General features: G+C 58.3%; 4 protein-coding genes and 1 non-coding gene across 5 annotated transcripts; 3 read left to right on the top strand and 2 right to left on the bottom strand.

Moving 5' to 3' along the window:
- Positions 1-791: 791 nt before the first annotated feature.
- On the top strand, positions 792-7,688 carry BESB_002050 (uncharacterized protein; the record flags this gene model as incomplete). Its single annotated transcript, XM_029358960.1, has 4 exons — positions 792-5,813; positions 6,317-6,564; positions 7,096-7,156; positions 7,584-7,688. 4 exons carry the CDS (start codon positions 792-794, stop codon positions 7,686-7,688), a joined length of 5,436 nt encoding a protein of 1,811 aa, XP_029221873.1.
- Positions 7,689-10,892: 3,204 nt separating this feature from the next.
- Positions 10,893-12,686, top strand: BESB_002040 (AP2 domain transcription factor AP2VIIb-2; the record flags this gene model as incomplete). The annotated part of the gene is made up of 4 exons (XM_029358959.1): positions 10,893-11,191; positions 11,633-11,849; positions 12,125-12,170; positions 12,475-12,686. The coding sequence occupies 4 exons, from the start codon at positions 10,893-10,895 to the stop codon at positions 12,684-12,686; spliced, it is 774 nt and encodes a 257-aa protein (XP_029221872.1).
- A 1,378-nt stretch (positions 12,687-14,064) lies between these two features.
- Positions 14,065-16,115, bottom strand: BESB_002030 (calmodulin CAM2; the record flags this gene model as incomplete). Its single annotated transcript, XM_029358958.1, has 4 exons — positions 14,065-14,253; positions 15,109-15,238; positions 15,695-15,792; positions 16,104-16,115. 4 exons carry the CDS (start codon positions 16,113-16,115, stop codon positions 14,065-14,067), a joined length of 429 nt encoding a protein of 142 aa, XP_029221871.1.
- BESB_011620 lies at positions 14,526-14,597 on the bottom strand. The gene has a single exon. It is a non-coding gene; the product is annotated as a tRNA-Pro (tRNA).
- Positions 16,116-19,992: 3,877 nt separating the features above from the next.
- On the top strand, positions 19,993-23,300 carry BESB_002020 (uncharacterized protein; the record flags this gene model as incomplete). Its single annotated transcript, XM_029358957.1, has 4 exons — positions 19,993-20,769; positions 21,397-22,020; positions 22,388-22,444; positions 22,830-23,300. 4 exons carry the CDS (start codon positions 19,993-19,995, stop codon positions 23,298-23,300), a joined length of 1,929 nt encoding a protein of 642 aa, XP_029221870.1.
- Positions 23,301-24,695: the final 1,395 nt, after the last annotated feature.

The following is a 24,695-nucleotide window of genomic DNA, read 5'->3' as shown; positions in this document are numbered from 1 at the left end:
TGCAGAAAAGCCTGAAAGGGTTTCATCTCTTGGGAACCTTCCTACGTGTGCCCGCCTTCGTCCCAGCACGACTCCACACTCGCTTCGCGCGTGCTCTGACGAAACATTTGTTTCTGAAGGAGCCTCGACCACCCCTCTGGAGCCTGCCCTTTTCCTGCGAAGCCCTCTCAGAGCCTGCGGCGCTGACGCCTGCCTTGCACCCTTCAGCCTTTCCGCTGCACGTTAGTGTCTCCTCTCCACGGCCGGCCTGCGCAGCGCGCCTTGACTTTTTGGCTCTGCGTGGACCCGGTCGCCGCCTCCACCCCGTCTGCCTCCTTCACTCGGGGCAAGCCCTGTGGCGCCGCGGAAGAGCGTTTGTCGGCCTCTTCCTCTCGCGCGCGCCGCGCCGCGCGATTCTCAGACGCCACGGTGGAATATCTTTCCTCGAGGCAGCCACAGGCGGCCGGCTAGAGAGTTCGCCGAAGGAAGAGGCCCTGCTGCATGGCGTCCGAAGCCGCGCGGATGGAGGTGTGTTCATTTTTCCGAGGCGGAAAAACTCACGGCTGGTCTCACGCGAGCGATACAGGCAGCAAAACTCGCGCTATTCAGCGTGTGGGCAGCTGCCAACTCGCCGACTCCTGTGTTACCCCTGCGGCCGCACATTGCGACCCACCGACGGAAGAGACGTCTCCGCCGCGCTTGTCTGCAGAGGGAGAGCCGTGTGAGAAGACGCGGCCTCCTGAGGATCGACGCCGCGCCACAGCGCCCTCGCGGCCGGCGAGGCTTCATATGTTTCCTCGAGTCGAAAAATCATGGCGCGATTGAGTCTGCGGCGGCGAGTCGGGGAGACGGGGGGGAGAGAACACGGGACACGCGGACCGGACTCGGAGAGGCGGCCTTTTTGGGCTCTCTTCTCCTTCTCTGCCTTGCGGCGCCCCGGCAGGAGTAAGTCAGACAAGAAGCGCATCTTCGTCCCCGCGGACAAACGCGCCTCGATCTCCTCCGAGGTCACCCGTGCCACTCTCGACGACTCCTGGCTGAGTCGGCGCCCCTCGTCCGCGTCCTCTGCCTCCTCGTCCTCTTTCTCCTGCGCGGGCTCTGCTTCCGGCGCCGACGTCCCCATCGCCGCGACGTCGTCGCCGCATGCTCCTGGAGTGGAGGAGGGGGCTGCGGATGCTTCCCCTCCCCCCTGCTCCCTCGCCTCTTCGCCTCTGCCCAATTTACCGACAGCGAGCGCCTCTTCACAGGCCTCTCCCCGTGTCTCTGCTGTCGTCTCGCATGCGGCAGCTTCCTTTCCGCATGCGGCCGCCTCGGAGTCGTGCTCTTCGCGCGCGTCCGCTCTCTCCCTCGGTGCTGTCTCTGTGTCTGCGGCTCCAGGCTCCGTTCCCTCTGGCGTCGCAGCCTTTCTCGCCTCTCCTTCGCCCATGACTCCGTCGTCGCCCTCCGCGCCCTCGCGAGCGCCTTCACCTGCCGATAGGGGCGCCGGCGTGAGGAGAGAAGGCGATCGGAAGCGCGGTGAGCGAAAAAAGCGCGGCTTCATTCCCGCGCCTCCTTCCTCGTCGCCCTCGGCGGCGCGTCCCCACGGTCGTTCGCTGGGTTCTCTGGAGGGATCTGCCTTTCCGCGTCCTTCGGGCTCGCGCCCGGTCTCCGCCGCGCACCGCTGCCGTGCCTCCTCGCCTTCCACGCGTTTCCTGCAGTCGCCGGCCGCCGGTGGGCGCGTGGCGTGGAGGCAGAAAATCCACACCGGAAGTGCAGAAGACCGTGGACGAGACGCCAGGCGCGAGAGAGAGCGGAGGGCGACGCAGCGTGCATGGGACATCCTGCATGCGTGCGCCTTCAGAGGGATGAAGCGGCGCCTTTTCCTCGGTCTTCTTGTCGCGTCGGGCCTGGTCGTCTTTTACGTTTTGCGAGGAATTTCTTCCGAGACTTTGATATCGTCTGCGCCCTTCTCGACGGCAGCACTGCTCGTCAGCGCCTGGACGCGCGTCGTCGCCTTCTCGCTCTTTGAAGTTTTTTCTGCTGCTGCACAGCTCTTTTCTTCTCCGGATTCGCTCTCCGGAGCCCGCCTCCGTGCCTCAGGCGCCCTCCCACTATCTCTCTCTCAACATGTGGTGCGCCCCTTCTCGCCCTGGTCTGCGTCGCTTTCTGTCCCGCAGACCGCGCTCTTCACCGCATGCCTCGGCGTCGTGGTTATTTCGCTTGTGGCGGGCGCCCTCCGCGCGAGACGCTCGCTCGTCGTGGCGCGGCGGCCGCGACGGAGGCCGAGCTTCAGTGCCGGGCTCGACGCGGGCGAACGAGGGGACACGCCCGCGACGCACGGCAGAGCGAGGAGAGAGGGGGAAGCAGGAAGCGTCTCGACAGCGCCCAGAGCCCAGGCACTTCTCGGACGGCGCGAGCGACACACAGCGGAGATACCCGCCGAGGCAGACAGAGAGGAAGACGAGGGGAGCGAAGACGAGAGAGAAGATGGTCCGACCGCCGTCCGCCGCGGACAGAACGGCGCAGGCCGGCGGGGGCGTCCGCAGCTTCCGTATCGACGACAGGCGGGAGCAGACGAGACGATTATGGCTCTCGGTCTCAGAGGAGACAGAGAGAGGCTAGGCAGAAGAAAGCGATTCATTCCCGCGGTGGACGCTCAGGCGGGCTGGCGGGAATTCTTAAAGGCGCTAGAAGGCGAAAAGATATCTCCGCGGAGCGGCGCCGCATCTAAAGGGCGAGACGCTGAGGGCTTGTCCACGCACACGCACCGTTCGCGGCGCGAGGCGCTGAACCCTCAGACGGCCGAGGCGGAGACAGCGTCTCCAGGCCTCGGCGACACCCGGCACGCCTCGGCCCATGCCTCGGCGGCCTCTGCCGCCTTTCGGGATTCTTCGGCTCCTTCTTTCTCGTCGTCGCTGTCCGTAGCGGCTCTGCAGGAGGGCGCAGGCGCGGTGCTCGACTCGCTGCTGGACGCGGTTGCCTCGGAGCTCCTGCGTCCGTGCGTCGCGACCTTGACAGCGCTGTGGAATGCGCCTCAGTTGATCGGTGTACATACACTCGAAGCCCTGGGCGACGGCGAGCGACCCTCCGAAGCCGGGCGCCAGCAGACCCGCGAGCCAGGTGAGAAGGAGGGTGAACGCAGCCGCCCAGGCAGCGGCGACGCAGCCAACGAGGACGAACCCGAGCCACGCGCAGGAGGAGAGAGCCGAGTCACGGCAGCGGCGGCCTGCGCGACGCCGATTCTTCCCGTGGGGGAGGTGGAGGCGCGCAACTCAACCGCAGAGCGTTTCTGGTTACACTGGCGCGTGGGCGAGCATCAAGCCACGCGCTTTCTCGAGGCGGCGATGCAGCCTCTGCGAGCTCTTACCTGTTCCGCCTTTTCTGCCGAGCCCCTGGAGGCCGGTCTCTCTTCCCCCCCTCTCGCCGACGCCTGTGCCTCCACTTCCGCTTTGCTGTCGTGGCCTCTGCTCGATTCTCTTCGTCCTGCGACACCTTGTACACCGCCGAGCTCCATGAATGCATCTTCTCCTCCCTCGTCGGACTCGCGCGCGCGTTTGGCGAGCTCCTCTTCTTCTCGCGCTCAGTCTTCCCCCAGTTTCGGCTCGTTTTCCTCGGGCTCCTTGGCGTCGCTCTCTGCCTCTTCGGCTCTTTTCTTCGAGGGTCTCTCCTTCCTCCACGCCCGCGGGGTGAACGACCGAGAGACTTCCGACCTCGCTCTCGGCGAAGAGTATCAGGAGCATCTCCGTCGTCTGTGGAAGCCGGGAAGTGCAAGCTCCGCGTTGCCCCTCTCAGGTGATTCACACAGCTCGCGCCGGTGGCCGTCGTCTTTCTCTTCCGTCGCGCCTCGCATCCCTGCGCAGGCGCTCTCTGCGTTCGCTGTTGGAGTGTCTTCGGCGCCGGGCGGTTTAGGGCTCTCCCCTTGCTCCGTCGCTCCTCCCCAGTCCTCCTCCGCCTCCTCTGGGCTCCTGCGTTTGGCCTCCGACCGGTCTTCGACGGCGCGGGGGCCTGCGCCTGCCCGCGGGGCCCCACCGCACGCGGCCTCGCCGTCGCCTCCGCCGGCTCCCTGCGCTCCTTCCGGCGCTGCGCCTCCGGAAGCGTCTCGTGGGGAGCTCGCGTCCTGTGCGCCGTCGCCTGCCGCCGCGCCGTCCGCGCCTGGCCCTGAGGCCTCGCCCTGCTACTGTTATGTCTGGACTCCGGGGTCTCGGACGGAGCACATGAGCTTGGCGCCCGGCGCCTTCTCTGCTACTCCGGCTTCTGCGTCGACTTCACTGGCCGCCCCGCCCCCTGCTGCCTTGCTCCCACTGCCGCCTCGCGCCTCGTCATCTGCTTGCTCCACATCGGCTGGCTCGTCTGCCTCGCCGCCGCGCCATGCTCCCACGTCTTCTCCGGCGCGCTGTCCGCCCAAGCCCGCTGCCTCCGCGGCGCTCGCTGCGCCCTCTCAAGCGTCGTTCGCCTCCGCGGGAGAATGGGCGCGAAGTGGAGGCCGATGTGAGCAAGAGGAAGCGGAGACGAGGCAAGACAGCTGCGGAGCCACGCGAGCGGAAGACGCAGCAGACGCTGCGCAGAGGTGCCTGCGGACGACGGCGACAGACAGACGCTGGAGCATGGCAAGTGAAAGTTGCGGCACATCACTAGGAGGAGAAGAAAATACGACCGAGGAGCGTCTGGGAGAGGCGGCGCGCGAGAAGGAAGCGGAGAGGGAGGGAACGTGTGGAACGTGTGGCGGCGCAGGGCGAAGCACGTGGCAGACGGATGGCGGCGCGCTCGGGTACAGCACATCGCTCGCGCGCTCTTTGACTGCGCCGACCCCTCTCGAAGGCGTGGAGGCGGAAGACGCGGGAGAGAAAGAGACGTCTGCGGGCTTCGATGGGCTCTGCAGTAACTGCCGACACGCTGCGCCCGGGGATCTCTCTCCTCCGGTGTCTTCGTGTTCGACCTCGAGCCGCAGCGGCGCCGAGGCCGTGCGGACGACTTCGCGATTCCTCTGTGTCCCTCCGCGCGAGGCCGCGCAGCCCGCGGCGAGGAGGCTGCGGCTGCAAAAAAAGAGAAAACGCGGAAGAGTGACTGTGCCCGCAGGGAAAGCCTCCAGAGCGGCTACGGGCCAGAAGGAGACTAACCAGGCGCGAGCAGAGCATCGACACAAGAAGAGAGATCGAAGCTGCACACGAGGAAGCGCGCAGAGCGGGAGGCGACACGCCGAGCAGAGTAGCAGGCTCTTCCTAGCTGCGAGGGCGGGGCGGAGTGGAAGGCGAGCTGCAGAGTCGGGCGAAGTCGGGGTGGAGGCCGCACCCGCGCGACCTGAAGCGCAGGAGGGAGAGACGCAAGGGCGGGAGGGACGCGAAACCCTCCGAGCAGAAGACGAGGCGGAGGCCTGCAGGCCTTCGACGTCTACGGGCTCGAGCCTCGCAGGCGGAACGACGCAAGGCAATTCTCTCCGTCCCTCGGATCCTTCCGCAAGCGCGCATCCCGCCTCGCTTCTCAGCGGATGCGCGTCGCTTCGGTCGTCTCTCTCCCCAGCGCCCCCTCGTCTTTTGCCTGCCCAACCCTGGCTCGCTTCCTTGCCGCGGGCTGCTCCCTCTCAAGCTCCTCCTGCGTCCTTGCCTTTCTCGTCTCTCTGGTCTTTCTCGTCTCTTCCCTCTGCATTCGCCGCTGCTGGGCCTCCGGCCTCGCCGCGAGCCCGCGGCCACCCCCCCGCTGGAGGCGACCTGGAGCCCAGGGTGTCTCTGGAGGCGCGAGCCGCGGCTGTGGCGACTGGAGCGGCGCGCTGGGCTTCCGCCGGCGCGGAACACCCTTCTCAGCCTTCTGCCCTCCACCTGGAGCGGCTTCTCCATCCGTCCGCGCAGTGGATAACCGAGGTAATCTCAAACGCCAGACAAGCACTGCCTGGCGCTGCAGGTCATACATATACAGACATATATATATATATATATATATATATATGTATGCCCTGGCCTGAGCGCGAGACTTGTTCAGGAACAGCATTCATTTGTATGTATTTTCAAGAGTCTTCGCTAAGGGGGACCACGTCGTTTGCCGTTGTCTCTTTTCCAGCGCGCATGCATCTTACCGCCACTCCTGCACATCTGCAGATGTCTGTCTTGTGTCGTCTGCCTAAGGAGCCGCTTGCGTAAATGTCCTCATTGCCTGCGTTTGAAAAAGAGAAGACAGACGATTTCTCTCGCGCTGCTTCGCCTCCGCGTCGTCTTCTGCGAGCCTTGTGGACTCCTGCCAACGTGCGCTTGGAGTCTTCTGAGAGGCAATGCCGGGCGAATTTCCATGCGTTGGCGTCCACGTGTGAATGTTGACGCCGATCTGCGCACCCGAGGAACGTCTTTGTCCACGTTTTGTTTTCGTGCAGCTGCTTCTGGGCATGCTACCAGCGGAAACTCTGACGCCCGAGGCCTGTGACGGGTACAGCCAGCGGCGGAGACAGGATAAGCAACGCTCTCTCTCCGCTCCCACCGCCGCGAACTCAGAGATGAGGCACGAGGAGGGAGGCGCCGATGCGCTGGGCGGAAAGAAAGAACGACTCGCGGGACTCGAGGGAGAAGACCAGGCACTCTTCGACTGCCGAATCTGCATGACGGAATACGAGCCCGGAGAGACGTGCGTCCACTCAGCGCAGACACGCTGCATGCATCTATACATATATATGTAGATATATGCAGATAGATGTCGCTGTGTATATCTGTGTAGATATATAAAGCAGACGTATGTAGGTAGCTGGATATGAGCGTCAGGTTATCCGCGAGTATCGAGACCGTGACTGTGTGGGCTTTCCATTCATTCGCAGAAAAGAATGCGGGCGCGGGCTCCCTCGGAAGGGCGCTGCGAAATCCCTACTCAGCGCTCTAAAACGAACAAATTAAGGACAGGCAACGTAAAGGGAAGAGGAGTGGATTCGCCGCTTCTGCGTGTGTCCGCCGCTGTGCGTTCCGCCGCCGAAAACTGGGTGGACTGTCTCGCTTTTCTCTTCTTCTGAGATATCGCGGACCCATCTTGAATCTTTACATTCTTTCTTAGCTTGTTATCTCTGGCGTGTGAGGGGTAATCCACCTTTTTGGGGTGTTTCACTTTCTCTGGCGCCTCCTCTCGTTTCTCTGATTTTGCTTGTTTTTTGAGTTTTCGCCCTCGCAGGATTCGCTGGCTGCCGTGCCTGCACGCCTTCCACACGCGCTGCCTTGCGCGCTGGCTTCAGGTATGCCTCCGCTAAAATGTTAGCAGTCCCTCTTTACGCATCTTGATATATCTATATATTTATCTATACATACGTATATCTCTGCGTGCGCATGCAGATGCGCACATGCTTGCGCGTCGAGAGGCTGCGGGATGAGGTAAACAGCTTTAGGGGATTGTGCGACTGTCTGTCCCCTTTTTCGCTCTGGCTCTAGAGATGGGAGGCTGTCTGCAGGAGCCGCAGACAGCTTGAGGAAAGTCAGGAGTCGAGTCTCATCTCTCCACACAAGCACTACCCACACTACCTGCGTACATGAATATATTTGTATATATATGTATAAGTATATGGGCAGTGGCCTACGGAAATGTGTAGAGGCCTCCAGCGGATCCTCGCTTGGCTGCGCGTCGCGATGGGATGAGTTTCCTTTTTTGCGGTGGTGTGCGTCCAGGAGAAACACAGCTGCCCGCTGTGTCGCCTCAACCTTGCTCTCAGTTTTGAACCGGGGGGTTTCGGCTACGTCGTGGAGCCGCTGAGCTTTCCGCAGCTCTCCTAGGGAGTGCGCCGTCTGTCTTTTCGTCTGACTTCTCTCGCCTGCCGAGCTCGCTCGCCTCCTCTTTCTAACGAGCTCCGCGCATAAAACGCATGCAACCGCACACGCTTAGGGATATACATACATATGCATGTATATATATATCTAGATATGTATGTGTACATATATATGTGTGCATAAATATTTTCATGTATGGGGAAGGCGGACGCCGAAGCGGTGCGGATGTGAGGGTTTACGGGTTTTTTTCTGGCGAGGGAAAGGGCGAGAATGCACGGCCTTCCGTCCGAGTCACCTGCCGTTCACCGATTCGCGCCGTCTACTATCTCGCTTTGGACGCGAGAAAGGACAAGAGTTTGAATGCAGACGCAGCCTGTAGCGATTCTCGCTTCGTGTGCGAGGAGGCGTTAAACGCGGCGTGGAGGCGGCGTCAGTTCCAGTTGCCGCCGCCTCGTAGCATAACTCTTTTTCCGCGGACCCTGACTCCTCTATAGGTTGCCGCTTCGGTCTCTCACACCGATTCCCCGGAACCGCGCGGCGCCTAAAAAGTCTCTGCGACCCCGAGCCTCGCGGGCTGCCGAGAAAAGAAAATGAGTTCCTCTCCCTCAAGCAGGCGCGTGTGAGTTGAGCGTGGATCGGTAGAGAGCCATGCAACGCAGAGGCTGTCGCCGAAACACCTGTTCGCTGGCAGTTTTAGGCTGAAGGGAGAGACCTCCTTCGGCCATTACACAAATGCGTTGCCCATGAGCCGTGTCTCGCGGCGCCACGTCGCCCGCACGCTGAGGCAAAATAACGCCCTTCGATATCAGAAAGTGTGCGTAGACGAAGCCACAAGAGGCTTGTCGGACGAACTTCGAGCGTACGGGCAGATAGCTGTGTGCGGAAGGTTACATCAGGAAGAGATGCGTGTTTAGCGCAATACAGGCGACAAGGGAGCACTTTCCTGTCTTGGAGGTATCGCGGACTCCTGATCTCGGGTCGTCGGTCGATGCGGCGACGGGGCGGAAGGACAAGGCTCGAGGTTTCTCTGCTACGAAAGTAAAAACGTTGTGCTGAGCCTTTCTTCACGCTGTGTACCGGGGCGAGGAGCATTACAGTTGCCGCAGCCAGACCCCAACCGCCCCCCTCTCCCCCCCCGTCCCCCCCCGAGCCGACACGCTTGTTCCGCCTTCTCTGCGAAATGAGCTAAAGAATTCGAACAGCAAAGAGCTACGCACACTAGGGGCGCGCGCAGGGGTCATAGAGACACAGTCCGCCATCTGTCACACTGAGAAGCTGCACGGTGCTCGCTCACCTCTTTACGGAGGCTTACAAAATGATGTATATTCACTTGCAAGTACCTGCAAAGTGCTCGTCTATATGGCCATCGATGCACACGCGCACGTGTATACCCACCGACTCCTGTCTTTACATACATGTCTTTGAAGACGCTTTCGCGTCCGCCGAGGCACACAAAGCGCCGTGATTGTACGGGGATTCTTCGCGTCAAGGCGCGATTTCGATGTGAGACAGCGAGACGCGTGTCTCAGGTCTGTCCTGCCCTTCTGTGTGCTGCGGGAGAGGCCGAGGAAAAAGCGAAGGAGCCCTGCGGAAGGCTTTGAAGCGCGTGTCTGGCTGGACTGTCGTAGTCTCTTTGCTGAGTTGACGTCTTTGCACGCCTACTGTTGCCTGACGTCTTCCCTGGAAAGACTGCATGCGTTTTGAGGAAACTCGTTTTCCCGTTCTTCAGCGGCGAGCGCCTTCGATCTGACGTCGTCCAAGCTCTTCGGTCTCCTTACTCCTTTTTCTTCCTCTCTCCTGCGTTTTTCTGCTTCCTTTCGTGTGTCTTTTTTAGCCCCGGTAAAGAGTACGCCTATGCGACCGTTACACTGGTGGATTTTTTCCAGTGCATGCAGAAGCGCCGACGAGAGGAAAACCGAGTGACACCGCATTCGTGTTTCGTCGTGCTCGCTGCCTCTCTCTTGGCCCGTTTTTTCCTTTTTCCCGTCGTCTCTCCCGCGTATCTTTTCGGTTTCCGTAGCTCCTGAAGGGAATTTATTGATCCAGGAGTGGAGAGCCCTGCCCTCGTATAGAGAGCTAGACTGTGCCAGAGGTTTTGTATGGTGAGAGGGTCGACGGCGGGAATCTGAGGGCTCAGTTGGAGTCTGTTTGCTGCAGTTGCGTGTACAAACAGATCCGTCTTCTCTTCTACCACGTGCCCGAAGTACGCTTACACCTCAAGATGCGCGCCTTCGCTGCGACAGCCGCAGCGTGACGAGCATTGCAGCACCTCCTCTTCTCTGTACTGCTTTTGGTAACCTTCTGCCTCCTCCTCTAGCCCTCTCTCCCCTGCGTCGTTTCTTGCGCGTTCCTAGTGGTTCCTCTCCACTCTGCGTCTATGTCCAGCTTGCGCATTTGATTCGATTGAGCTCCGGGAGTCCCCCGTCTCCCTCGTGCCATGCCATTACTTAGGCTCTTCCTGCAGCGACCAGCAGAGGGCTGCGTGGACGAGCAGCGAATTGTCTTCTTTTCTTTCGTTTCTCCCTTCCGTCCCTGCTTGGCCATCGTTGCCGAACTGAGGAGGTGAATATATAATACCTTCGTGTAAACATGCTGCAGAGCCTTTCTTTCGGTGTGCGGACGCCTCTAGCTCCCGCGTGGAGACGCAGGTACTCCGGTGTACATACACTACAGCAGCGCCGCCCAGGATGTCAACTTCCTTGTCGGCTTCCGCCCACCCCCTCCGACGCTCTTCTCCAGACTCGAGTCTCTTCTGCTGCTGCACCTCTATTTTCTGACTCGGTTTTCTCCATTCCTCGTCCTCAAACTGTTGTCTCTGCTCAGTCTCGAGTGCATGCCGCCACACGGACTTCTTCTCGCAGTTCTGTCTGCCTGGGCCACACATGCGTCTTCTCGTGTAATCCCAAAAGCCGCTGCCTTCTCGACTTTTCACCGGCGTCAGGAGAACTCGCTTTCTCGTCTTCTCTTCGCCCGTCGAAACCTTCTTTTCTCACCGTCTCGGAGTTTGACGTGCAGGGGCGAGGAGACGGGCCGTGCCTGAGCCCGGAGGAGCGCGCTGTACATGCACGTGCTGGCAGCTTCGCCAGGGCGCTGAGTCTCCCGTTTTTCCACCCGTCTGTGCCGACGAGTGCCTCACAGAACAGAAGACGCTTTGCGACTTCCAGCCAAGAGGCACGGGAGGCAAAGAGGACGAACGGTGCGGAGGGTGGAATGCGTGGAGTGAACGTCATAGAAGAGCCGAACGAAGGACGGCCGGCGCCTCTCGGAGAAAAACACACGGAAGAAAAATCTGAAGCAAGGGGGTTCGGAGCAGGCACAGCATCCGCATCAGTATTGAGCCAGCAAGCGACACCTCCCGGAGGGAACTTCTGGCAAACTCATGAACAGACAGAGAAGACAGAGACAGAGGAGGGGGGCGAATCTACAGTGTACAGACAGCCCGAGGGCATGGTTCAACACGTCTTCCAGTGGGGGATTGGAAACGCCTTCCGCGCGATCAGTGTAAACAGGTGAGAAGGAGAAGAAGGGCTGTGTGTCTGCGGCCAACTCATCCAAGGAAAGCGGGGAAAACTTCCTGCGCAGGGCCCTATTCCTGTCTCTGCTCTGCCTCTCCTTTTTATAGGTGTTTGAGCCACAGACACGTGCACTTGGAGTGGCAACTCTCTGCTTTTGTTTCTCAGGTTTTCTAGCTAGTTTTGATCGGCATGCGTGTTGACTTGAAGAGTGCTGACCGTTGTGGTCTTTGCATATCTTCTCTCCTCGTTCCCGCGTACTCTCGTCTGTGCCTTTCTTCCTCCCTCGTGCTTGCTGTTTGTATCAACTGACAGGTGACAATTTGCCTTGATGTCCTCTCTTCTCTCCTTGCCTCGGTTTCTCGTTGCCTTCACTCATCTTACGCTGTTTCGGTTTTACTTCCTTGTAATGCTGTGCTGCCTTTCGTGTCTGTGTAGATACCGACCAGTGCATGCTGCTCGACCGAAGGAGGTGTCTATACACCCGAGCTACTTCGTCTCGCCGCACCCATGCGTGATTTGGGAGCCGCTGAACGAGGCGTGGGAGGTCTACTTCTACGAAAACCGCAAGAAGTCCGCCAAGCCGTTCCCCGTGAAGAAGTTCGGCATTGCGCGGGCCAAGCGAGAGGCACTCGACTTCCTCAAGCAGATGGAGGTGAGCACAAGTTGAGCCTCGCGGGTACATAACCCATGTCAAGAATTCTGAAGCAAACATGTGTAAAAGCCGCGAGAGAGAGGTTACGCGGAAGCGGACAGGCGCGCCTCGTACACGAAAGCGAAGGACGACTCCAGTTGACGTTGGAATGCGAGCTCTCGTTCCGCAGAAAGAAAAATCGCTGTCGAGGCCTCCTTTCTGTATCGACCTGGATTCCCGCATCCGTTTCCGTCTCTGCCCACCTCCACGTTGTCTTTTTTGTTCGCTTCTCTCAGGAGGAAGGGCGTCTGGAGAAGCCGACGTTCGCGTCAGGCGTGGAAGGTGAGGCCAAAGCAGATTCTCTGGCCTTAGCGCGTAGAAGCGGGCATCACTTCACAAGAAACAGATGCTTCTCTCACGAGGGCGCGCACTAAACCAGGTCTCTGTGCTGCAGGTGGGTGAAAAGGTGGCAACAAACGCGTGCTACAGGATCTGCCCTTCCCCAGTTCATTTTGCGTCTCTTTGCCGGCTCTCCACGCCGGCTCCTGGCCCGTGAGAATAGAGAATCGACGCCTCACGCGTTTCGCGTTTTCCTCTCTCTGTGCGTTACGGTTTCTGATCTGCCGCTGTCGCTCTCGCCCCGCAGGCGTCACGTTTGACCAAGTGACTGGGAGCTGGATATGCCGCTACATCGACGCGGACGGGCGCAGCATGTCCCGCGGCTTCAGCGCAGACTTCCATGGCTTTGAAGAAGCGAAAAACCTCGCGGAAGAACGCAAGGCGGCGACGATGGAAAACCTCCGCAACGACTTCCTCGGAGCGAACATGCGGCTCGTCAAAGACAAGCAGACAAGCTGATCCCCCTCCACGCCGCTGGCGTCGGGGCCTGTCGCCTTTCTGGAGGCCTCTGCCCCACTCTGCATGGGCCCAGGCGTGAGAAGCGCCGCACTCTCCCTCTGCGGGCGGGCCTGGGTTCGAAGTCATCCGCGAATACGCAGCTTAGCCTCGCCACGACAAGAGACCGTTTCCACCCTTGATTTCACAGAACAGTGACGAGCCTTTGCGCGAAGTCTTTCAGCGTATCAGCAGAGGTCTGAGCTGCCATATGGCGCAGAGAGCGGCCGCACGAACGGAAACACACCGTGTGCATGCGCTTGTGTCAATGTTCAAGCGCTGCTCAAACACAGTTGGCACTGTAGCTCGTGCTAGGTGTCTTCAGGGATCCCGTGCCGCGGCTGGCGGCGCATGAACGGAGCTACGACTACGAAGGGGCAGGCCCCGTGTAGCAGAGGCATCTCGTGGAGGCCTTATTCCGTTGAGAGAGATCCCTGCTTCAGGTTCTTTGATGGATGCGAACTCCTGCTAGATCTTGACGTGTCGAAAAATCGTAGACCTCTTATTCTCAGGCGTTACAGCTTCCCTTGGCTAGCGTGTGCAGCTGCGCGCCTTTGAGCGGACTGTTTGTGACTCCAAGTGCGGAAATTCTCAACGTAAAGCTCACAGGAAAAACACGAGTTTGTTTCAGCAAAACGATTCAACACAAACGAGCACGCGCAGACGCGATTCCTCAAAGATGCTACAATAAAACTTAGTCACTCTCCCGCCCTTCCTGCTGGAAAGCTGTCAGATTCATAAGAGACTAGATCACCCATTCACACGCAGAGAAGCGGGCCGTACGCAAGAGACGCGAGCCGACGGCGTCAATCAGAAAAGGGAAACAGAAGGCACAGAACGATTTCCTGGAAACACGTGCTTTAAGAAAAGCTCAAAGGCCTCTCCTAACTGCACAGCGCTCCGGCTCCGGCCCTTCTGGTGTACATACACCGCCCCGGAGCCCTCGGCCGATCTTGTCCCCTCTCGGTTATCGTCCCTCCGCAGCGGACATGGCTTGGCATATTCGCCTCACCTAAGCCCTTCGAACCGCGAGCCCGGAAATCAGGACCGGTACTCCGTGCACATGCACATATTCTTGTACATATATATACAGACATACACATATATAAACGAATATTGCCGTCTCGTGTGTGAGCAGTTGCGCGTGTTTGAGCCGCACCGCGGCGCGCACGCGAGGCCATGAACGGGCCTTTCTGTCGACTCCACGCACTAGAAGGCGTCTAATCCATGCGCAGACGTCCGGTTCCGGTCTGCCGCTTTGTGACTGCATCTGTGTTCTGACGGCGACATGTGCCCCCGTGCAGACCTCCCGCCCCCCAACTGGGCGGGCCGGCGGGCGCTTTCACGCTTTCTGCAGATTCTCGATTTTCCGGGCGACGTCCGGGATGGGGACCGTGCCCTCTTTCGGGAGGCCCAGCATGCCCTGAATGAACTCATCGGCCTCGGCCTGCGTCAGACGCTCATTGAAGTTTGTCAGCAGGTAGTTCAGCGATCGCACATCCACGACGCCCTTCTTCGCAGGGTCGACCACCTGAACACGCCGAGCAGAAAGAAAAGAAGTGCGGCGGGGGCCACAGACGAGTCGAGGGTCTCCGAACAGCGAGCGAGTGTGTGAATGCGTGTTCGCCTGCAATGGCCTCTCGCTGCTGCCTAGAAGCGCGCGCGTCGCCTCCCCTCTCTGTCAGGCGCTCTCCGCACTCCACCCTCTCCCCCCTGCTGCTCGCAGTTCTAGCCTCGCGGTGCTCGGCAGAAAGCCTGAGTTTCTCTTTCTATATCAGCGCCACTCAGGGCGTGGGCGAAGAAGGGCCGTTCCGGGAACTGGACCTAGGACCTCTTGCACCCAAACCAAGAATCATACCACTAGACTAAACGGCCTGCGCAGATAGCGGCCAACCAGCCACGTCGCCTCTCGCGCCGGCCCCAGAAATTTCGGAGACGCCTACGTCCCGCGATGCCTGTGCCGAGCTTCATCTATTTCGACTCCGAGCACGAAACTCGAGTAAAACAGGGAAGAACAAATATCCGACAAAGGCTGCGCATCATCCAGATGCCTGCGTGGGTCTTGATCCGACATCGCGGAGGCGCCGAGGCCCCTCCAGTGCCCGGCAAAGGTTTTGCAAGTATCGTCTTACGGGAGAAAAAAAAGAGGAAACGCTGTCTTAGAGGGCGCCAGCCCAGCCACAAAATAATGGGCGCAAGTAGCAGCGCATTCGAATACCACATGATACGCCGCATAGCCCTCTTCCAGGAAGACCAGAGAGGATGGACCAGCCACACAGTCTTTCCGCCGCGTCTGCATTGCGAGTGGCTCACGCGCGCTGTGATCAAAAAGGTCATTTCTTCTGGAGCGTTTACTTTCGAAAAAGAGATCGTAGATCATGCTTACCGAAAAGAGTGGTGTTAGTCTTGCTGCAGTGACTGTCGTCTCGCTGTATTTCGCGTACAGTTCCTTGAACGCGGCCAAGTCCCCCGTGTCTCCTCCCTTCGCCTTGACAGCCTCCTGCACATCTTCCACTCTGCAGGCAAAAAAAGAATGCCAGAGGCCGGCCTCGTCCACTGGGCCCTATCACTGCGCGCGTTCCTAAGAGTGGATCTATCGATTTTACACTCGAAGATCAAATAATGGAAAACAGCTGGAAGAGGATTGAAGCAGCTCCCACATCGGCTTAACTCCCGCACCACACGCAGATATCTACAGATATATAAGTGACTCGATACCCCTATGTAGGGACACGGGCGTTGCGCCCTGAAGATCGACGCAAAGTCATATGACCCTTTACGGGAGTTTTGGGGGCTCCTAGATATCTTGCTGAGTGTGCCTCGGAGGCGAGCGCGGAATTCAAGAATCACGCGAAGGTCCTCGCCTCCGTCTCCCGCCGTTAGAAACAGAAAGTGCGCTGGCGCAGTTGCGGTCAAAACGACACGGGAAAAATGGGGGAACGGTGGAAGCCGGCTACACGAGAAAAGCTTACGAGGGGCAGCAGCCTGCGGCTCCGAGCGCTTGGTGCATCTCCAGGCAATTCAGTTTCCCGTCTCCGTTGCTGTCGAAAACTTTGAAGATAATATCCAGCTGTACATACAAGCAGCGCAACTTGTTTGTAAGACAGAGTCTGGTTCAAAGAAGCAAAAATTCTTTGGGCTGAGGGGCGGTAGGAACAGGGAGGAAACAGCCTGCACAATCTACCTAGCGGTTACGAAACGCGCACGGCGATCGCGCGTCATCACCTTTGAAAAAAGTACCCAGAGATAAGCTAGAGCATCCCGCTAACATCTAAAGCAGGCGGAACCGCAAGTGTAAAATACCAAACGGAAAACTCGCAGTTCCCGCGAGCGTGCGGGATGCCCTCTACGCGGTGTACATACACCGCCGAGCTGCCTTACGTCGGCCGGCATCTTGGCTGATATTTGCGAAGGGAGAGGGGTCGTCTTCTTAAGTCCAGCAGGTTTGCGTTCTTTCAGCGAAGATCAGCGAGAACGTGAGAAGTTGAAGAAAATCCCTTTTCCTGTCGACTTCGAAGCGAGACCAACCCGTGACGAGGACTGTGAATCAGCAGACCTCCGCGAGGCGCTGATGGCGTGCCTTATCCTTGAAAAGGCCAGCTAAGGAGCTCGGGACTGGAAAGACTTACACTTGGCTGTGTCTTTGTGTGTACAACAGAAGCAAGAGCCGCGAAATATGCAATTTTTTTCAACCGTGAAAAAGAAACAAAGACAATCGAAATGGCTCGCTGACCCGAATCAAGGAGACAAGGCACCGCCGGCGCGCAGACGGAGCATGGATGGACAGACAGCTACAGAAAATCCGTCGTCAAGTGTATTCTTCAAAGCAAAAGCGGCATAGATAGGGTTGATTGTAAAAAAAGATCAAGGAAATGCTCTTCGATGATTATATGGCAAAATTCATGCGTAGGCGTCCGACGAGCTAGCTGGTGCAGAGCCCAGACAACCGGGTGCATGCCGAGAAAATTCCTTCATTATTCATGAGAAATCCGATACCGTTTCTTGGCAGACCGTCTAGAGATTGAACAGTCGCCAACATGTCTCGAGCGTCGCCAGATGGAGACATACTACGGGAAAGAGAGGTTCTCGCTCGCCTCCATACCTCGTTGTCTATCGAGATATATCCCGTGCTTTCTGCTGGCCCTCTCAGCTTACGTAGTCTCCTCTATGCAAAGTGAATTCAACTTGTACCCCGAGCTGCATTCATAACTTTGATGAGTCTTCACATCTCGCATACTTTAAGGTCGCTCGCTCTGAGTCCAACACTCAGCCAGTATGCAGTGATTCAATAACAAGCACAAGACGCCTTGTCTGAACTCGAGGAAGCGGTCGCGCCTCCTCGACCTCCTCCGAGATTCTTCTTCCATCGTTCTAAGTGTCTAAAAAAGGCGAAAGAGTAGGGGGGAGAGCGGAGCATTAGAGGAAGCGAGGCAGCAATCCATTCTCAGGCGAAGCGAACATTGCTTTATCCAGCAGCACTGCAACACATAGTATGAAAAAGGATCAGGCCTCTTCGGGGCCGGGTGTTGGGGGCGGACGGAGATATGTCGAGAGCCTCCTCAGAGAGGCACTATAAATTGAGAAGAACTTTTGTATGTGGATCCGAAGTTCGTTCAACCAAACTACACGCGTGCGTGATGGAAAACCTCTCTGTAAAAGTAGCTGGAACATGGAGGCTGGCACAGCGCAAGATTTGACTCCGGTACGCTCGGTAGAGTATAGACACCTCTAGGCAGGAAGTGTAGATCAGGGCCTGACTCATCGAGATCTTTTATCCACTCCCTGGCTTCCAGAGTGATTCGAGAAGGTGGACTGACGCTACCCGCGTACACACGAGGTCTTCGCCCAGGACCAGCATCATGCAACCTTAATTGTCTGCATGGCGATGAAAGGACTAATACGAAAACACGTCCTAGGAAACGTCACTCCTGTCACAATATATCACCTCGTTTTCCTCCGCTGAAATGAATTCCACCCGGTCAACGGGACCGGCAGGCGCTTTCAAATATCTACTGAATGTGAATCCTAACGCTGTCTGCCTACTCCGAGTGTTGCCCCGTACACAAGTCTCGCGTGTTTGACAAGCCCTCCTACACTTAAAGATGTATATAACATGCATGTATACATGCATATACATGAACATCGAGCCATCTTTAGGAGTAGGGGGGGGGGGGGGGGGCGGGCAACGGCAGGCCGCCCAACCTGCAGAACGCCGTGGGCTCGCCTGATTGGCCGGCTTCCCTAGAATGCTGCGGCGCCAAGCTTTCTGTGCAACTGCAGGTAGATATATATATACACTGGCGTTTTATTGATATAACAACATCTAGCTGCATAGTAATATTGGCATCGGGTACCTAATGGAGGGGTGCTCACTCAATCAGCGTATTCACCTCATACTTTTTTTAGAAGATGCTTTAAAAAAGGCTGTGCCTTCTGCACTTGAGTATACTTTTTTTATGTTATTTTGGAAGACACTTTCTCTCAAAAAAAATCTGCAGCCTTCTTTTAGTTTGTACTACTAATCTATTTATTTAGTATATATCTATTTTTCTTTCCCCGATATAACAGTGTCAAAAACTTCCAATTATAACTCATGTGTAGAGAATTTAAGTTGCAAAAAAAAGTTCATCACATGTTCTCATGATTTATACATTGTCTGTAAATATCAGGTGGACATTCTTATAATTTTGGGAAAGTAGGTAGAAGAAATGCATTCGTGCATATATATATATATATATATATATATATATATATATGTGCATCTGTATATTTGCATGTGGTGAATGTCATACATCAGATAGCCGTGTCTACGTATATGCACGCACCGGAAACGCACCCCGTCGTTCTTCCTCTGGGACACATTGCTTGCCCTCAAGCCATTTAAATTTGCCCTTCAGATGCTAAAGGAAACTGTCAGTAGTTCCCACATGAAGTCGCTTGCTCTACACAGCGCTCCTTCTGCACCTCCTGTTCCTCAGTCTTCTCCTCTAAAGTGGATTCCTCTACGCCTACGTCCATGATTACATATCACTGACGTGCGTATATGCCAGTAGAGACACATGTGTACATAAACATACATATATATGCATATATCGAGAGAGAGAGTTTACGTATGCGTGTGTACGGGCAGATATGCATATGAATGATTCGCCTCTGCCGGCGGGTTCGTGTCTGGCGCCAAGTTGAGGTGTCTCCCTTGGACGATGTAGTTCTCCACTGTCTCGAAGATCGGGAATAGCCTTACTGAACGCTTGCCTGACAGATCAGCAGTGGAGGAGAGACGCAGAATCTCAGAGAGAACGAGCCCGTCTCTACACTTGCGCCGGCTGGCTGCATCGGCGACTGTTCTAGAACGTGTCACTGGAAACGCGCAAGATGAACACCCCCGCGGAAAACGCATTTGCCTGCAGCGATACAGTGTTCGCTATACAGACAGGCTATTCTTTTCTCCTTTTCGAACTTTTTTTCTCAGGTCGCTGACCGTCTTCCTTTGTTTATCCCCCTAGCTGCCGTTAGGTCGCTGATAGCGCGAAAAGAGACTCCGCGCACGCCGCGAGCCGCGCGAGCGGGACGGAAACTGAGACGGCAGGGACGACGAAAAAACTGACGGTCGTTGAGAGAAAACGAAGAAGGTCGAAGAGATCTTACCTGCGGGAACAAGCCTGGATGTGCGGTGATGCGCGTGTGGCGAGTCGCATCGAGGCACAGCGAGTCAGCTCTCTCTTTCCGCAGGAGACAAGGAGGCACATGAGGAGACACATGAAGTCTTCTCGGCTCCCTTCCTTATTTTCACCCCGATTGCTCCTGTGGCGTCGCTCTGCTTTCCTCCGTGTTTCGATTCCTTTCCCTACACACGTGTGTTTTTTTCCCCTTTCCGCTTCCTCGCTTCCGGCTCCGCGGGGTCTTCTCCTTCTCTTACTGGTGTCACAGCGTCGTTTGTTTTTTCCTCTCTCTGCCTCGGGCTTCCCGCGCCCTCATTTTTTTGAGGGTTACCTTCCCCAGCATTCCGCTGCTCCCTTTGCGCACGGGCTTCTATCTCCCGTGTTCGCTCTCTTTCAATGCAGCGCCTACCGCGTCTTTTCGCCCGCGTTCGGACCTGTCTCTACACTGCGAGCCACCCTGGCCAGCCGCGCGCTGCAGGGAGGCATGCCTTCTTCTTTCTCCTCATCATTGGCAGCCGGAATTTCTCTGGAGATCTGCTCCGCATAGACCGCCACTCCAGCCTCCGCCACGGCCGCGAGCGCCTGGCTCAATCGAGTAGATCAGCACGATGCCGAGGCTCCAAGGGCGAGAGGGAGGACGCGGAACGGTGGGGAGCCGAGAAAGGGGGGCGGCGACGAGTCTAAAACGAGGACGGAGGGACGAAGTTTTGAGCCAGGAGCCCGTGTCTGGATTGCCCATCTTGAATTACCACAGAATGCTCGCGCTCCTCCCTCGCGGCGCAGCAGCCGCTTTGTCTATTCCTGCGCGGCGTGCCGAAGAAAGCCGACCGCGGCGCGGTTCTGCCGCAAACACGCGCGCCGGAGGAGAAACGCACGAAGGCGGACCGCGCAGAGAAGACGCACAAGGAGAAGATTGCTCCTCTCCTTCATTCTCGTCTTCCGCAGCCTGCGACCCAACGTGCCAGAGCCCGAGAAACAATGAAGCCCTCGGAGAGCCAGGACACGTCCCTCCGCCGCCCCCGTTGTCGTGGGGTCGCGTCAAAGTGAAGGCGACGATGAAGAGGAAAGAAGAAGAGCGCCTCCAGCTTGAAGGCGGGCTCGGCGAGGAGCCGCGGAAGCGCCTTCGCGGCCTCGAGGGCGCGAGTGACGCCGAGCGAGGTCGCTCCCATGGCGTGTCTGCGCTGTCTGCGCCCTCGCGCACTTCCCTCGTCTCAGGTCTCCCGCCTTCGCCTCCGTCGACGTTTCAGTTTTCAACATTTCCCCTCATCTTGGTCTCAGCATGCCTTCCTCCGCCTCCCTTTCCGTCCTGGGTCGCGCTCCTTCAGCTGCACGCGAACCTCCTCCCTCTCGTCGTGTGCAACCTCAAGAACTTCTCACGCGGCCGCGTAAGTCGCCCTTGCCGCTGTGGAGCTTTCCTGTCCCTCTGCGCGCCTGTAGCGATGCGGAGCGATCCTCTTTGTCTCAGTCCGCTTCGCCACCAAAGCACCTCAAGTGTGACTCGAGGCATGCATCACGGGCGCCGCAGGCCGCGGCGGGCGTTCAGCGCAGAGGTCAGCAGCGCCAGCTTTCTGTTCAAGGCGGCCGTAGCGGGTAGAGTGCGTCGTGCTCGCCCTTATGTCAGCCGGACGCCCCGCAGAGGAAACCCGCCGCATGCGCGGCAGCTGACAACCTCTGCGCAGCTGCAGGACGCGGACTGCGTTTCCCATCTTCGCAGCTCCTGCGTTGGCTGCGAAACACAGGCCGACGCCCTGCGCGAGAGGCTCGCTCGTCTTCTCTTGCCTCGGCGTCGGACTCGGTGTCGTCGGCTAGGTGAAGCTGCGAGTGTTGCGAGGCAGGCGGCGAGTCTGCCGAATTCACGCCTGCGCATGTGGACAAAGGCGCCCTTCGATGCTGCGTCTGTCGGCGGTTGTGTCGTGTCTCTGCCACGGCCGCGGCCCCCGGGGTGTCTCCGCGTGCCTCAAGGGCCTCACCGCATTTTTTCTGCTCCTGCGTCGGGCATGTGCCTTCCTCAGGTCGGCTTCCGGTGGCGCTCTAGCGAAGAGGCGCGCGCGGGGGTTGGCGAAGTCTCCTGTGGAAACCTCGGCTGTGCGTCTGGCTCGCTGCCACTTGATGCCTCGAGCGCGTCGTGTGCCCATGCCGCGCGCACGAGCTTACCGTCCTCGCGAGCGCAAGCTGAAGGCGAGGCGGATGAAGGGCGAGGGTCGCCGAAGCAGAATCGCGAGACGCTCATCAAGTCCGACGCTCCTGGAAGCGAAGAGGCGTCCTCGCTGCCCGAGCGCAGCGCAGCAGAAAGCGCAAAAGCGCCTTCTCGCCGGAGGCTGCGACCTCCTGTCCCCCATCCGCTCTTTGTCTCTTCGTCGTTCGCAAGTCCTCACGGCTCGGCGTCGCCCGCGCTTCTCTCCTCCGCGCGAGTGTTTTCAGCGCACACCCGCGCGCAGGCTGTCGAGGGACAGCGGGCGACGCCTGAGACCAGCGCAGAGAGGGCGACGCACGCGCGTGGGAGAACGGACGCAGCTCTCGAGGAGAAAATCCGCGCGGTGCGGACCTACACGCTCGAGCTGTTTGTCCGCGCAGAGACACGCGGAGCCCAGCAAGAGGAGGGGGAAAACTCGCCGCCGAGGGCTGACAGAAAGCGCGTAAGTGACGAGCGAGAGAAAGGAGAAAGGCTTCTCGCTCTCGCTCGCCGCGCGTCCACCTGACAGGGATACAGACTCTGGTGCGGCTCCGAGGGAGAGGACGGGAGATTCTACACATGCAACCGTGTTTCCATGCGTTTCCAGCGCGACGTATCTTCTTTTTATACACGGTGAGTGTGTGTGTTTGCCTTCGTCTGCTCGAGTGCCTCCATGAGTATGTAGATATATGATTATATGTGCATATGCGTTCTAGATTCCCCGTCCTAGGGCATTTGTGTAGGTACTGGCGTATCCATTGCGCGGTGCCCGAGACTCACGACTGGCGTGTTTTTTACGCCGGCGTTTGTATGTGCGATTCTTTACACAGTTCGCATGCAGTGGCGGCAACTGCGTTGCCTCAGACTTTGAAGAGGCGCCGCAACGAGTGCGCAATGTCTGTTTTCTCTCTTTGGGAAGTCTACAGCCATGGTAGGGAGAGCCGACTCTCTTTCTCGCGGCCTCTCCAGAGGTGCGCTTGCTCGCTGAGGACGTCTGCTTTTCTCCGCCCGTAATATTTTTCTCTCTCCCCGCGTGGCGCAGCTCGCTTCTCTCAGCGTGCACGCGCTTGAGAAGCGTCGGGGGCACGTGGGAGTGCTGGCAGAGGGGGCGGGAAGTGCTGGCGCGGGGAGGGGGGGGGGGGGGTTGTGGGGGAACTGCGCCGGCCCGGCGCGAGTATTGCTCGCGGAGGAGGTGCCGTTCTTCGGTCGAGCTGTCACATTTCCGTTTCGAAGGCCTCTGTCGCGTGCACGCGTCCTGTCTGGTGCCCTCAGGTTCTGGTTCAATGCGGGATTTGTCTTCGCTGTGCATTCAAACTCCACTTTCCGCTCGTCGTGCGGGAAGACCGAAGACCTACGACAGGAGCCGCCGCGGGAGACGCGGGGGCTGGAGCGAAGCCGCAGAAGCTAGCGCCCGGGAGGGACGCGCCTGCGAGAGAGGCACTGCGACGGCGTGCGCCTGGCAGCAAGGCAGCAGAGAACCGGGATGCCGGCGAAGGAAGGAACGCCGAGGCGGCGACTCCGCAGCAGTGGAGTGCCCGAGCCAGTTTGAGCCGAGGAGAGGAGGAGATAGACTCTGCCGTCGACGCGTTTTCTGATTCGAACGAAGAGGGGGAAAGAGAGAGAGACGAGAGGGCAGCAACAGGAACTGACGGGGCGAGGCGGCGAGAGAGGCAGTGCGAGGTAGACGAAGAAGCACCCGCGGCGCAGGCGAGATGGAGGAGGGCCGCACAGCGAGCCAGGTAGACGCAGTTCGCTGCGGCGACGGCGCCAAAGGCACTGGGACATAACGTCAGGACGCAGAGGGAGATCATGAAGCCCTGGGGCTAGAGAGTTGAGCGCATGACAGAAGACGGCCAAGGTCATTTGAGAGGCGAAGGCGCAGGAGGCTGCGAGGCGTCTGGAAAATCGAGTCCAGCAAACTAACGTGATAAGGAAGCCGCCCCGATGATGGGTCTTGCATGTTTCGGGTACTATTGGAGGTTACCGGGACACAGCAAAAAGCTGTGGCAACATGCTACACTTGGATGTAACTCCAGCACACCTACATATTTCGAGAATATTTGTAAATAAAGCCTCATGTGTGCGTGTGTGAACCAGCAAATGCCTACGCGGCCAACGTTTGGGCTTATTACACTACGGCGCAGGGGCGAACATTTGTTCGAATATACCAAAGGCACCGGGTGCGGTGGAAGCCCAGAGAGACATAGCCCCGAGCGCGTTCGGCAATTGAACCAGGAAGGGACCATGGCGGAGCGGCGTGTCCAAGCCTTTCCACTCGCACTGCCGTAAAGTTCGTTTGAAGACACGACTTGAACTCTCGCCGTAGAACTGGGGGCAACGGGATTTCTCTGTATTTCAGGCTGCTCGGAGCACGGCTGACACGCCTTTTGAGGCGGCTTTTTCTGGGAGTGTGCTTCAGGGCGCCTCGCCGCGTGGATTCTGCATGCGCACCGCCACACACTGTTTCCGCCTGCCGCAACCGCGCGTGAGAAGACTGCCGCAGCGATAAAAAAGAGCTGACAACGAAAAGCCTACTTGAGGAGAGCAGAACGCTCACCGCTCAGCTGCCTCGAGTCTCCTTTACTGGTCAAGATTTGCTTCTCGGTGATCCCACTCGCCGTCGCTCCTCACAGATTCGTTTCAGTGCCCTCCCGCACTCACATAGTAACACTCGGCAGGTGAGGCGAGGGTAGCCCCGGGCGGCGCTGCGACATCCGGAGCTACGCGTGGAGACTCTGCCGGTCGCACGGTGCTTGCTTTAGACTAGCTGAGAAGAAGCAGTTTTTTACAGCGGCGACCCTGCGTGATACCCCGTATCGCCGCTGCCGAATTTGCTTAGTTCAGTGAAAGTGTCGCCGCAAAATGGAACGCGCTGACGTCCATTTGATGGTTATTTTGAGGCCATCACTTGCAGGCAGCAACTGTTGCGCCAAACGGCCGCGAGAACTTAGCAGCTGCTTTAGTTTTTCCTTTCAAAGAAGGAAGGCTTTTCACAACAACGACAGTAGGGCGGGCGCGAGACTGGAGGCGCTTGAATGACCAACCTAGGGCTTTCACAACAGGGGCTCTGCCTTTCATCTCGTCGTTCTCCCTGGATTCAGTCCCTCCGCCTGTTTAGCAGCCTAAAGCCATATGTGT

The sequence above is a fragment of the Besnoitia besnoiti genome, chromosome I (assembly GCF_002563875.1).
Source record: "Besnoitia besnoiti strain Bb-Ger1 chromosome I, whole genome shotgun sequence".
Lineage (NCBI taxonomy): Eukaryota > Apicomplexa > Conoidasida > Eucoccidiorida > Sarcocystidae > Besnoitia > Besnoitia besnoiti.
Note: the sequence above shows the minus strand (reverse complement) of the source record. Positions and strands in the feature narration are given on the sequence as shown.